Source organism: Anneissia japonica, unplaced genomic scaffold (genome assembly GCF_011630105.1).
Source record: "Anneissia japonica isolate Jap-2015-1 unplaced genomic scaffold, ASM1163010v1 scaffold284932_len83417_cov205, whole genome shotgun sequence".
Taxonomy (NCBI): Eukaryota; Metazoa; Echinodermata; class Crinoidea; order Comatulida; family Comatulidae; genus Anneissia; species Anneissia japonica.
Window position 1 is genome coordinate 47174 of NW_022691287.1, and position 15910 is coordinate 63083.

At 34.4% G+C, this 15910-nt stretch overlaps 1 protein-coding gene across 1 annotated transcript in view; it reads left to right on the forward strand.

The window, feature by feature from the left end:
• The window catches only part of LOC117099989 (major facilitator superfamily domain-containing protein 6-like), a gene marked incomplete at its 3' end in the record, with an annotated part of 39271 nt that overhangs the window by 4705 nt on the left and 18656 nt on the right, over positions 1-15910 (forward strand). Inside the window, 1 exon segment of the mRNA XM_033239516.1 lies at positions 15396-15549. Within this exon segment, the coding sequence (XP_033095407.1) occupies positions 15396-15549 (154 nt within the window).

The window sequence follows — 15910 nt, forward strand, 5'->3', positions numbered from 1 at the left end:
TATATATATATATGTATATATATATATATATATCATATATATATATATGAAAATATATATATATGTATATAATAATAAAGATAGCCGTTAACACAGTTAAATTTACCCTTCTGTATTTAACTTTCTTTGAATATATACATACATACATACATACATATATATATATATATATATATATATATATATATATATTCTTTAATACAAGTTAGTCGTATGAGAGAAGTATCTGATAGTGAGATATGCCCCTTTATCGTATATGACTCTGTGGATGACCTACTGATACGACATCGATATAGTCCGATATAGTAAGTGGCTACACGTTCGAGAAATTTTTCATACAATTGAAAAAGGAACTTTCATTGGTAGCCATCTTGAAATCCAATATGGCGGCCTTCTAACATAATTTCCTAATAATGTGTGATTGACTGTGTTACCTTACTTTAGATATGATGATAATGACAAAAATAACAATATTTTGGCAGCCATCTTGAAATCAAATATGGCGGTAATCTGACATAATTTCTGATGATTGCATAATACTCCCTGATATTGAAAACATAGGTAAAAGCCTTTGAATGACAGTGCTAGGTGCTGTAAATATGAAGATTATTGATAAAAATCCAATATTTTGGCGGCCACTTTGAATTTCAAGATGGCGGCCACTAAGCGGCTTATATTTTGGGGTCTATTTTTTTTAATGATCCTTAGGTGTCATAGCATCACTGTGGGAAGTTTTATACTTTCTTCCAAAAGTGCACAATTTTTCTCCTTAGCCGCTCTACTAGTATACATTCTGAATGATTCATCGATTCATGACATTAAGGCTGGTTTGACCTTATAGGCCCATCGCTTGGGCTGGGCCTACCGCGCGACTCGCATTTGCCCTTTCGGACTGGCTTGGACCCCACGTCGACCGACCAAAACGTTATTTTGATTGCCATTTCCTAATATTGTAGTCTAAAAGCACAATTTTGGGCCATCGTAGGCCATGAGAGAACTCCCACTAGAAATGTTTATTGAGGGACCCTGATCGGGACTCTAGTTGGCGCCATTCAGATCGCGCTGTCGGACATTCACATTCTGGAGCCACCACTGGCCACAACCAGCGCTGACTGAGGAAATCGTTGTTGATTTATAGGTAGGTAGGTAGGTAGCCCAACCGTTCAGCTTAAATACTGTCACCAAGTCATTTCGTTGCGATTTCTGTTTGAATATATAAGATACTAGACAAACTGAACTTGCAGGATTGTGGATTAAAACGTTTCTTTTGACTAAAAAGATGACCAATGTTTGGGGGCCAGAAAAACATTGTCTTTATGATTCCGGAGGCCCGTGTTAACGCGACGAAGCTATGGTCACTATGTACAAGCTATTCAAAATGTTCACGCTTTCCATCTGTTTCTTCACTCCATTATATGGGTAAAAATTACGGCGCTAAATGCACTTTCGCACCTAATGACTCGGACATTCTGGCAATTTCTTACTGATTGCAAAATGGCAGCCGCTCGTCGTGCTAGCGAACAGAGATTCGCTGTACTTACTTGTGGGCTTATTTGTTGAAAAGGTACTTTGTGAGTGGTTAAATCGTGTGAACCCGTGAGAGGAACATTGAGGTAAAAACTTTAGGAATTAAAAGTTTTGTCAATTTCTTAATGATTGCAAAATGGCAGCCGCTCGTCGCTAGCGAACAGAGATTCGCTGTACTTATTTGTGGGCTTATTTGTTGAAAAAGGTACTTTGTGAGTGGTTAAATCAGGTGAAAATGTTTGTTAATTATATAATGACTGTGAGAAGAACGTTGAGGTAAAAAAATTAAGAATTAAAAGTTAGGTGCGGAAGTGCATTAGCGCCCTTTGAACACCTAACCCTAACACTAAACCTAGCTGCCTAACACTAATCCTTAGGCTAGTGTGCAAAAGTGCACATAGCCGTAATTACTGGAGTTATTTTATGAACATTTAGTAAAGCTTTTCGATAGGTTAAGTGAGATGATTAAAAACACTCAACATTTAGTCGAGCGGAGGCTTATTGCGTGGAAAAATTACCACCTACCGGTACCGTACGTTTTGATATTATACTCTTTAGCTTTGGTGACTAATTCGATCTGTTCATTGCAATATAAGCGATTGCGCTTTGGTGGCATCAGACTTTACGCGGGTAAATAATGCCGTGACATAAGACAGTTGCCTTAGGATGTTATTGAAAGATAACGTGATCTGACAAGATAACCTACAACGCATCCATATCCATAAAGTGATACATTGTGTATCACTATAAAGTGCATTGGAACATTGCAATGGGTATTTAAAACATTCATTCTTTTTTAACGTGATGAAACACCATGCAATATCATCGTAAGAAATCCATGCTTCAATTAATGTTTTGTTAATTGTTAACAATTTGTAGTATTATGGTACATTATTGTTGTGGTTGTTTTTTTTTTTAAATTATAATTTCACAGGAGGCCTAAATGTGGAACAACACAATGATTACCGTCAAAATGTGATCATAACGACTTATTGATCCCAAAAAGGTTTGAAAAAAAAAAGTAATTATACTGGAGTAGAACATTAATAGAATTAAATGAGAATGATGCTGCTGCCATTAATTTTGTTTACACCCATTTTGGGGTGGGGGAGGGTTTATTCGAGGAGAAATAAACGCTCTGACGTGTTTATTCGAGGGAGGCGTTTATTCCAAATGAGGCTTTGGAGGGCGCGTTTATTCGAAGGGGCGTTTATTAAAAGCTGGTAGTTGATTCGAATATAGTTAAATTAATCTTGCTATGTAGTTAAAATTTATCCTATAATGTAAAGTTCTAAAAAGTGTTAAAGTTATATTTAAATTACAGTTTTTTTGTCAGGAATATACAGTAGTGGAGAATATACAAGCTTTACCAGAAAAGAGAAACCGATAAAAGAGATGCAGTTCGAAAAAACGATCAATATTTTCCACAAATTTAACGCAATCAAATACACCGTGCCAAAGACATGATTAGCGTAGGCTCTCGTGGCACCACGATTTGATTCATTTAACAATGGGGCGGATAATAGTAATTTAGTGATATGGGCGTCGTTTAATGAGTGCTATATAGATCAATCCACTAAATCAAATATGATGATGGAATCAAGATGCTAGGTTATTGCTTTTTATTATACAGTAGCAGCAACAATAATAATTAGTAGAAGTAGTAGTAGGCCTGTAGTAGTAGTAGCAGTAGCAGCAGCAGTAGTACAGTTCGCTCTCTAATTTGAGACCACCTTTGGGACCTAAAAATATGGGGTGGCCTCTGAGATCGGTCTCCAATTAGGGGGTTACATTCGTGTTAAAATATTGAAGGTTGTTGGTTGGTAATTAGAAGAATCTCGGAAATACCGGGTGAACTCTACTAGTAATAGTAGCAGTATAACAGCAGCAGCGTCAGCAGCGTCATCAACATCGAAAGTTAGCAGTAGCAGCAGGTAGCAGTCAGTGCCGTTATCATAAGTATTAGTATTATTCCAGTTAGTTAAACATCGCGTGCACACTCGATTATCTCTTCAAGTTAATGAACATGTTTAATATGAATGGCATGCTCGTGATTCTCATAATTTGTTGAATTAACAGGTATTTGATTCTTGTTTAGGTAATTGTGATTTATTTTCAAAATAGTTGATGATTAAATCATTTACCTTGTATACTTTATATATCTGTTGGTACTATTGTTGGTTTAGGGGCTGTTTCGTTTTAAAACAAAAGAAACTACCGACATAAGCAGTTGTCAAGTTACAGTAAACTAATATTCGAAAAGAAATGTTTTGATAACCAACCAACTTCTGTCTGTCAATCAATCGATTGACATGACGACATTGGTCCTGATGGATGAAAGTTACCATTAAAACCAAAAATATAATTTAAGATTACTGCAAAAGTTTGCAGATGATACAGCTTTCTTAGGTGAATTGATAATGACGATGAGCCTGCTTACCATATGCAGGTTGATAACGTCTTGCAATGGTGTCACAAAAATGATCTTGTTCTCAATGTGTCAAAAACTAAGGAGATGCATGTTGATTTTGGGAAACAAAAGAATGCCAAGAGACCTTATAATAATTTCAGGTACTGAAGTTGATATTGTAAATCGTTATAAATTTCTTGGTATACATACCGTATGTCTGAAAACCTTAAGTTTTTCTTGCACAGACTTAGGTCATTCTGGATCGGTCCTTCTGTAATGTGCAAGTTTTACAGATCTGTGATTGAGCGTGTCCTTACACTATAGTTTTTAGTATGGTTCAATGGAAGGTCGAAGAAGGATAAAGATCGACTGGAACGAGTGGTAAATCGTGCTTCCCGTACAATTGGGTCTAATAAATCATCAATAGAAAGTTTATTCAATTGACGTTTTCTAACAAAAATCACAATCACTCATTAATGATCAATTTCACCCCTGAAATACGCATTTCAACATAATGAGATGCGTATGTCACTTTCTCACTTTTCTCACTTGCTTTGCATGAGCCAACTCAATTTCACTGTATTCATTATTTTATACAATGAAAATGAATATAAGTTATGCAGTTACCCCGAGTCGGAGTGTCTGCGCCCGCCGCCAGAACTCCGATTTTTAAGGTTTTGCGTACTGCACGCGAAAACTCTTGGAGTTTTCAAACTTTTATTTAAACCTCCGATTTCTAAACAAGCTCTCTTTATATAGAGAGTGCAAACTTTTAATCAACTCTCCGATTTCGGAGGTTTTGCGTACTATACGCGAAAACTCCAAAATCGGAGTTCTCAAACTTTTATTCAAACCTCCGATTTCGGAGTTTATGCGTACTATTAATTAAACAAGCTCTCTCTATATAGAGGGAGAGCAAAACATTCAATCAATCCTATACGCGAAAATTCCAAAATCGGAGTTTTCAAAACTTTCAATCAAACCTCCGATTTCCGAATTGATTAAAAGATTTGCTCTCTCTATATATATAGAGCTTGTCGGATCGGAGTTTTGGCTGCGGACACAGACACTCCAAAAATAGAGTAAATAAATATATGTAAATATTGAATATTGACTAAAGTAACATAAATTAATTAATTTGTCACTTAAATTATTTTTTTCTGTCTTTAAAATTTATCCTATAATGTAAAGGTCTAAAAAGTGTAAGAGTTAAAGTACAGTTTCTTTTGTCAGGAATATGGTGGAGAATGCACGAGCTATACCAGAGAAAGGAGAAACAGATAAACGAAAATAATATGACGTAGCCTACCGCACCCAACACAACTTAATTACGTTTGTTACCATTAAAATATAATATGTAAATGTAACAATATATAAATATAACTAAGCCTATATGAACGACTGCATTGTAGATATAATAAAATGTACAATGAATCTAAAGTATATAATACCTAAAAGTAAAGTAAATACATTTTTCATACAGTATCAAACTTAAAACCAAAAAATGCTCCATTATTGCTATATTGTATTATAGATTTCATTATAGATTCAAGGTAGAGGCATGGGCTTCTCAGGAATTATAGAATTCTAGGAACAATTAATTTAAATGGTATTATTTGAATTGAGTTGCTGCCGAATGTTCCACAAGGGTTAATGTTGATAAGTAGGCCTAGGTAAGTAATTTAAATTGCACCAATATAAGCAGTTGAGGGCAGTATATTAGAGGAAATAGAGCTAAAAAAGATCTATTTCAATCAGTCAGTTGAGTGTCTAGGAACAATTAGTTTTAATGTTTTATTTAAATTGAGTCTAGTTGTAACAATTATGTTCCACAAGGGTTAAAGGTTAGACCTAAGTAAGTAATTTAAATTGCACCAATATTCGTCAAATGCTATTTACATTTTACAACAACGGAGATGTACGTCCAAGGTGACAATGGTGTACAAAATCTTTAACGGTTTGTGGATATCCCACATACTAATCTTGTGCAAGCCGCGTCAGTCACCAGAGGCCACAGTCATTCAGGGTTCCTAAATTAAGAACCAACATGTTTAAAGTTATGCTCTTGCCAGACTCCATCCGTCTGTGGAACTCACTACTCAAAGATGCTGTGGAGTCAACACCAATTGTCAGAAGTTGACCTTTGCTCGAAGATATTAGAATTACAGTTCAGAATATAAACTTTTTTTTAAATGTAAAAATTGAAAACAAATAAAAAAAAATACGCTTGAATAATTACCAAAAGATTGGTAAATATGGAACGTATGATTAAAGAAGTGAGGAAGCTCAGCTGCAGCAATTATGACCACCCCACATGTGCGACTATACTCAAAAGAGAGGTTGTGCATAGTAAAGGAAGGTTTTGAAACCAATTTGAATAATAGGCATATCACTAATATTTTCTCTAATAACTGTCTGTAATTAATAAGGTAATGAAATATCTTTAATTCAACTAATAACTTTTCCGATCAATTTCTGGTTGGTAGTTAATAACTTATTTGATGCTATTAAATTAAAGCTCTTCAACATTTTAATTGAATTTTTTAGGTTTTCCGTTTTTTGGCAGACAGTGTACCTTGAAATATTGATTAAATATATGAAATATTGATTAAATATAAGAATCTAGAATGATATCCTGAATGGTTAGGTTGTATAGTAGGCCTATGTATGTAAGTGCTATATGGATATCAACATAATTATTTACTCTCAAGGTGTTTCCATTATGACACTAATTTTTATTCGCTTTTGAAATTACGGAGATTCTTCGTCTTGAATTCTTCAATTAAATTTCAAAGTTGAACAGATTCATAAGGAATGTAATAAATAAAGGTAAAGGTAAGATGCCTTTAAGCACTTCATCGGGAAACCCTCGTCTGAAGTCATTTGCAAACGTGCTTCGGGGCATAGAACTGATGAAACCTTCATTAGTCATTCCTATCGCGTTTAAATATATAATTACAATAAGATTATGACTAACAAAACAGCAAATACGAGCAATAAAGACAATACGAGCAATAAAGACACGAGAGTGTAACAGTTGTAAACTCTCTACCTAGTTTACAATCAATTATGAAACTCTATTTGGACATGATACAAACATACCTAGGACTATGAAGTTCGATGAGAACAGAATAATCAGCAAGTGATGAAGTATCCATCGCTTCTTCCTCACTCACTTTTTGAGTCCGCCCAAGGCGCTGACCCCAGAGCCTCACTGCTGTTCTTTTTCTTGTTACCAAAACTTTAAAAGCGTCCAGCTTCGCCAGTTTTTGAACGGACGTGCAGGAAATTTTGTACTCATAAACTAGAGGTGATTTTTAAGTTGGACCCCAGGGTTTCCCCTACACCTACAAAACAAAACAGGGTACATTGCTGCGATTAACACTAATAGGGCACGTCTTATGGTTGGTGCGGTCGGTTAAGGATGTGTTTTAAAGAACTTTAAAAAGCCTGTTTTCCACTAGGCGAATTTATTCGTGAGAATCGAAGGCGTCGACGGTTCGGTTCCTGAGCTCTGATTGGTTGTGCACTTTTGTCGCTTCGCTAAAAATATAAACAGTTCGAACTACTGATTTTGCTGAAGCGATAACTCCGACAGAAATATGAATACGCATGCGCATGAACCGACGCTTTCGACTCACTCGAATAAATTCGCAAGTGGAAAACAGGCTTTAGGTTGTGTGAGTTCCAATCGCGTCTTGGTATTTATTTTTTTATTTTTTTATTTTTTCAATTTTAAGATTTTTTTTATTTTTTTATTTCAGGTATTTTAATTTTGAACATTCTAAATAATAATTTTTTTGTACAAATGAAATATCCTAATTATTTAAAAATTTCTATTTTATTAGCTCTTCCAAAAAACCAAATATAGTAACTTGCGCCTGTATCGTATTTAAGCGTGAGGAACGCGCGGACCGGTGAGCGGCCGCTCTTGTTTGTACGGCCCAGACTCACCCCTAATACACAGTATGGGTAGGTGTTAAGCTTTGTATAGTAACGTGTGAGATTATAGGGGTCTAGTTGGGTAAAACGTCTGCATATAGCAGAATGCCTAAGTCTGGGTCACTGTCGTCCGGTTCGTGTCCCGGTTTGGGTGACCCATCTCTTATCAACACCATCGCCAAAATCTGTATATTCAAATCTTCTTTTGAGTCCATCCTATTTTGGGGATGGATTCGGATTATCTCATATAAAAATCACATCACCAGTAAAATCTTGTTGGTATGTTTCCTCGTCCTACCACTACTATTATACACCGACTTGGTTTTGCAGGGCATGTCAGAATTAATGAAACCAGCCTCAAGAGTCCTTCTCTTGAAACCCGAAGAGGAAATGAAGTAGGAAGATCTCAATCGACGACTCTGCCTAAAATATGTTTGAAGGATACAGTCTCGAACGAGACCAACAGACCATGCTTGACATTAAAAACATAGCGAAATTTTATCATAGCACTCACAGATACGGAGTAACTTCGTTTGATGCAAAAAGATAAGGATTATTATTAGACTATTTTACTAATAATAGGGCCTACTCTCATCATTATTACAGTATTGTAATAAATTTGGTAAAATAAAACCAAAACAGAAATGCTTTAGTTTAGAAACCCATAGAATATCATACGGTAACTAATCATTATATTGTTCAACCATAGAACCAAATCTTCGGGGAAAATAGTGACTAAAGCTGACTTCTAAATCATTTTGCTTGCAGTAAGACTTAGAAAGTTAAAAATACTGACAACAATTGAACAATAAATCACCCTACTTACAGTGAAGTAGGTCTGAAATGTATTCATAAGTATGTTAATACATTTTTAGTCTGATAACTAGACGATACCAGAAAATTTGCATTATTTATTTTTATTGCTTAAAAAATGTGTTTTCAAGCGATTTTTGTAGTGGATTGTGCCATAACACCAAGGGTGGTATAGTACCGTATTGTAAATATTGCCATTCTTATTAAGATACATATTCTCTTTTATCTATGGGCAGTCTCCTGTAAGCAAAAAATCCCAATTTCAGCACTTTCATTATATACTAATGAACAAAACGAAACCATTCGTTTTCCCCACACGGAGCGTTAAATGATACAGATCACCATTTATCTTCCAAATGCAACGAAACGAAGGTGAAGTGTTTTGGAAGCATGGAACATGTAGTATTAGTTGGATACGGGATGGGAGCAATAATAATCGGAAACAGTCGCTGATGGAATGGGGAAAGCAATGTCGTTGCGTGTTACAAGTAGTAACAAGCAATCTGTAGTGCTGTAGTAGTGGTGGTGGTGGTGCACCTATCTCTGCCTAGTGGTTATTGCTCCCGGACGAAAAGATAATTTCTTTTATTCTTCCTGGACGGCGGCTCTACCACAATAAACATATTTATTTAACTAACAACCATAACGAATAAATCTTCAGACGCACATTTTACAGTCAAAAGTTAAATAATTATATAAATGTAATACGATTACTAATTTACTGTACCATAAGCCTACTTTAAAGACACAATTTGAAGAATGCAGATGAAAGTTTAAAATTCAATGAAGTGCCGGAGTACTAGGTAACTAAACTCTATCTATCTTCCGATAAGTAACAGGCCTCTTTGATGTGAGAATCAACGTAATTGTAGAGGCGTGGACTAGCTCATATAGTAACATTCTTCTCCACTAAGGGTCCCTTCGTGTCTGAGCTACCGGTAAACCGGCACCAGCGCTCTGCTCTGTTCTGTCAACAACAAGAATAAACATTCTAGAATTGTACAGAAAATATTAAGAACAATATTAAAAATGGGATATACTTAGCCTATAAAATAGATTTTGTTTTTTATTCAATTCACTTTGTATTGTTAAAAATGCTTTTTATTCAGGGACTGTCATTCCTGATATTAAAAACGTCTTCGATCTCGTGAACGTAGAGCTTCATCATCAATTGTTGCTGGTAACGTCTCTTTTTTCATGGTGCTGTTAGCAATGGTTACCGGTAGCTTATCTGACTTATTTTAGTTACATATCAAATCTTGCCTACGAGCTTCTCTAAATTCTTTATTGGTGACGTCATCAATTGTTGCTGGTGGCATCTGTTGCTTCATCAATTGTGGTTACCGGTAGCTTTTCTAACTTCTTTATTGCGTTATCAATTGTCGCTCATAACTTCTATGACTTTTTTACTCCGTCGCCATCAATGATTGTTGGTTGACTAGGAATAAAATTGTCCATGTGAAATACACCGAAGTCCGATGATCAGCGGCGTAACGATGGGGCCGGGAGCCCTGTGGCTAATAATTTTAGCATTTCATTACCAATCCCGTCTGCTACAGCAGATTTACCATTTTTTAGATTGCTTAGAGCTTTAAATACCTCATTCGATGAAATTTTGGAATCTAATATAGTACTAAACTTATTACCGAAATCATAATTATTAATAGAAATTTCAAAGTTAAAATTAACATGGCAAGTATACTTGTTCATTAAACCACTAAAAGGACATAACCACTGTTTAGGGGGTGATATTTGGGCTCAGATTTTTCAACAGAATTCAGTTCATTATACAAATTCCAGAAAGCTTTGGGATTATTCGCTTCCAGGTTTTCAAGTCTGCTGAAAATATTTTTCCTGAAATCAACATTTTTTTTTAATTAATAAATTTGAAGTACTGCTTTTTAATTTACGGTAGGAATATACCAATTTCAGGTTGTCCTTATTAGATCTGTGTCTAGCCAACCCATTTAGCTCTGTCGACGTACTTTACATTCTTTATCAAACCATTTTTTTTATCATACTTAGATTTACTTTTATTATTATTCAGATTATATTTACTGTGTTTGGTATTATGGTTATTAATTTTAACAATACCGGCTAATTTACCGACTTCGGTAATAGTCTTATACCAATTCTCAACAAAATTGTCAACAGAGCTTGAGGAGGCGAACTCGGAATTACAAAGTTTGGTGAATATATTTTTTGAGTTAGGATGGTTAATAGCGTTATTCTATAATGATGCAGCATTGTCAGGCCAAATAAATTTACACGGTAAATTGTTGAGAGTATTGTCATCACAACTTTCAACCGGCTTGAATTTACATGTTTTAATATGCCACGAAATCATACAGTGAATACCGTAGGTAATGGATTTAAGTTATGAACTTTAAACATGGGTGTGCTCTTAAAAAGTCAATGGAGCACATCATAATAATTAATAGTACTTTTAGTACCTTTATGGCTATAGCAAGTATAGTTGCCTTGTTAGTCAACATTCTACCATTCATAATTCTCATGTTACTGTTTCTACACAAGTTTAGTAACATTTTACCATAATCATCAGTAGGTTTGTTATACATGTTATTACGACTAATCAACGCTGTATTTAAATTCATATCACCTGCAATAATACGTCACTTGAGAATTTAGTAACACCGGATTAAATTAAATCAAATATATTTTCTCTTTTTTCTTTGGTTTTCGTTGCTGCTCTGGTGGAATGGTGGTATGCAGTACCTTATTGTGACGTGGTGTAGTATTATTTGGTCTTATGTAAGATTTCAATACATCAGCATTTAGTTCAAGGTTGATGTCAGAGTAGTATACTAACTTCTTGTTTAATTCAATGGTAATTTTGAGGGTATGTTTTTCTAATATTTTTCATTAAATCTTATTGATTTCTTTATTCGCAGTATTTCGATGACTGCAGCTAGTTATTATCACGGTACAGGCTTATACAAAATCTGTATTTGAACTGAAGACCAGATAGGCCTCTATATATGGAATATAACTTCCATTGTTAATGGAGCTGCGCCTTTTGCACTATTGGTGCTTTTTGTAGTCTTTAGTGATATTGGTCATCACCACCTCCACCATCATCATTGATATCATCATCTTCATCCTTATTATTAATACTTATTATTATTGTTGCTGTTGTTACTGCTGTTAATTATATGGAAGTATCATCATTATTATTATTGAAATATTATTATTCATATGGATGTATATTGTATTTGATAACTATGAATATTATATTTGATTACCATGAATTCTAAATTCTTGAAACTGGTTTTACAGAGCAGAAACTGATATCCAGGTTTTTAAAAATAGTTAAGACGAGAAGACATTTCGTCTCGGATAATGCTACACTCTTGTTTCTGCTGCTCAATAACTTTGTAATAAGTCGTTGTTGATCTAAGCAATACCCCCAATTATTCATGTTTCTGTCATGATTCGATTCATTGACTTAGCTTTTGTTTTCGTCCCAATACATCTGACTAAATGCATACATGCGTTGCGTATTGTTCCATATCATATTTGTCAGTCTGCTGTATCGATTTTTTGTACTGATTATTAGATATTGATAGAGGGCGTGCTCTCTCTTATCTTAATGTCGATTCAGCAATCAAGATATGAGAACATTCAATTAAATTGCCATAAAAGACCGCATGGCCAATTAAAAGCCACAGTAGGCCTATATACATAATACACTTTATATTTTTGTTTATGTGGTAGAAATGTGCTCAAAATACAAATCGGAGATGAAATGAAAAGCTTTAAATTGAACAGGGAGGAATTAGTTTAATAAACTAATTNNNNACTCGAAGGTCGTGGGTTCGATTCTCACCTAAATCATTAGCAGTTACTTTTGAGTGTACTGAGTATTCAATGCATTAATGCGCCAAGTTTAAGAAAAGCAACGTCGTCATATTAAAATAAAAAAAATCCATATACTGTTTTATGTGTATCAGCACATGTTTATTTGATGGGCAGTGAAAGCTCTGCTAAAAATTAAACCAAATGAAGGTTGACAAATATATTTTCTCTGGCAGTGATCCGTGACGTTCGCTCTTGCCATCACTTATACGTCCGTCACTCATTCAGTTTATTCCCAGATATATTAGCATTAGTTGCATCTTATGGGAATTTAAATGTGTCGGGAAAACACTTTCTAAAGCTGAGAAAATAATTTTCGACAAGGATGAAGTTTTTCTTAAATGAGAGATGAGCTTGGTTATGTGTGAATAATGCTGAATTCAAATTGCGGTTAATAGCCGGTGTTTTTACGTTGGTGTTTGTCATGACTGAATGCGTTAAAGAAAGTCTTCCTGAATTTTCCACTTAACTTGTTTCTCTCTTCGAGATTTTGTTTGTTAAATTCGCATGAAAGTAATATTTAAAATAAAGGAAAAAAAACGCGTTCAGTTTTCAAAGCACATTTTCCTGGATTTGTTTTTATTTTCATTAACACTTTATATAAATCCGTATAAATCGTTCATATCTCGATCAATTTGTTATCATGAGCATATGAGTTACCACATTCATAATCTTTTTTCCCCAAGAATTGTTAGCTGCCTTATAGTCGTGGATTAAGCGACTCTGAAGAATTGTAAATATGCCTGTGTATTATTGATTGTATTTATATTAGCATATCCTCCTCTTCTTTGCCAATTTTATTTTTTTATGTTTATTGATTGCAGATAATATTATGCACGTAATATTTGGCCACGATCATAGATCACGTGATTAAGAGAAGTAGTTTGTTTAAGTGTTAATTTAATGCATTTGTAAACATCGATTATAAAGTATGGAAAGAGGTAGGGCCTATTGAATACGCAAGATTATTGATAATAGCCTTTTGTTAATATTGTGATCCAATTCCTTCGATAAACTAATACAGACATATTTATATTTCATTTTTAATACGCCAAGCACCGAATTTAATCACTATTCAAAGTGGCATATTCCTTCACAAGACAAACATAAACACAAGATGCTCCACATAAACTAACTCTCATTATGAGGCTTGGAAAGTGGAGTTGCTTTGTTCGTGAGAATAAAATCCTGTTGGCACTTCTCCTGTTGGCACTTCTGTTGGCACTTTGTTCTCGTCTGGGACAGCACTCCCCCAATTTATAAGCTTTTTATTACAATATTTTTGTTTACACTTTTATATTAATGTTCATTTGTTCTAATTGTTCTTAATTTAATGCTTTTTTTACGACATCTGTTTTTAAGTTTTTATGAAGTGATTTTTATGTTGATTTTTACCAAATAAATGAATGAATAAATGACCCCCTTTCTTCCCGGGGCAAATCCTGTCGCCGCTCCTGGAACCCAGGAAGGCAAGCATCTTAACCACCAAGCTACTCAACCGATGAATACCCCAATGTAAATGGTAAATGTTAAATAAAGTATAAACTTGGTCAAATTGAGACCACTGGTTAAATATGATCAAATACAGCCAAGTTAGAGGATAATCAAATCCAAATCCTCTAAGTGAAGTACAAGTCTGGATGTGGATTAATATGTGCTAATGGTCACTATTTGGTCACTAATGGTCACTAATACCCCAATGTAAATGGTAAATGTTAAATAAAGTATAAACTTGATCAAATTGAGACCACTGGTTAAATATGATCAAATACAGCCAAATTAGAGGATAATCAAATCCAAATCCTCTAAGTGAAGTACAAGTCTGGATGTGGATTAATATGTGCTAATGGTCACTATTTACAACAATAAGTAATCAGTGTGAACACCGAAGTAATCTTCAAAATTCATTCAAATGTATTTTCAAAAATTTCAGATATTGAGTAGGCTTACTTGCCTCTTATTTTAATTCTATATACGGTACCGTATTTTAACTATTGGCACACACGTTTTTGTTTGATATTTTAAGTTCGTTTAATTATATTGTCGAGGCAATAAGTTTCACAGTCGGGAAATCAGAAACAGTTATTTTTTCATTGCCTTATGACGAGACAACCATTTAAAAAAAACAGTTTATATATCGTGTTGAATTAGTATTATATTTTCTCAAAAACTCGTGAAAAAAGCCAATAAACGAATTCTCTGACTTGACCAATAATCTGTTCTCAATATCTTCATTAGTAGCAATGTACATTGTATTTTATAGTTGTTTGCCCGTTACAATGCCGTGGTTAATATTTAATGTTTGATAGGTAATATCTAAAATATCAGATTGTCTGAGCACCAAAGGCTTCAGTCCCACTGGTGATTTGGCTTTATATCCGTCCAGGTACACTGTGAAGCAATTAAAAGTGTCTCCCAACTAATTGGACCTTCACATGTGTCCGATTGTCAGAAGAAGGCTCTGAATCCGCCCATGATTATTGGAATTGTATGTAAGATGGCCACCGTATAAGTGTGTTTACAAACATACATTTTATGTCTAATATATCAGCCACCTGTTGTCGCCTCGTAATTGTAAATAATATTCAAATAAGTCAAATAAATTAAATTTTACTCATATTTTATATACGTGAATTGATAAGATGCCATAAAAAAATAACAAAATATAATTTTTAATCTCAGAAAAAAGGATATGTTTCATCATTAATACATAATAGGAAGGAAGTTTCATATTGTTATTATTATCATTGATTATTACAGTATTAGTAACAGTTATCATCGTTATCATTAGTAGTATTCATATTGACCATTTGCAATATCTTTGTAGGAATATAGTATCAGGTTTATTACTGGATCTCCATCGTCAACCTTACAACATGTGCGGTATGCAGCTGACCCACACAAACTATATGCCAATCTTTATATTCTACTTGTTCCTTATGACAATGACGGTACCTGTTATGTGCTTTTTTGATATACAGGTAAGATCTACAGATTCACATTTGCCTTCATATCCTTATATAAATAAATTCGTAGAATGTGAAATCAATTGCCTCCAATCCGTTTCTGACTTCTAACGAAAGCCTCAACATCCAGATGGTTAAGGGGTCTGCATGTGCCGGCAAAAGGTACTGGATTCGTGAGATTAAAAAAATATTGAAATTGAGGTCCCGGGTTCGAATCTAGGTTGGGGCATCTATTTGTTCCCATTGGCAGATTCCTCTTCTTTAACGTTTAGAAAATTATGATATACGTTTACAGCATTACTGCAAGACGATTTAGAGTAGACCTATTTCTATCATATATAATATCATATATAGGCTATAGGCCTATTATAAATAT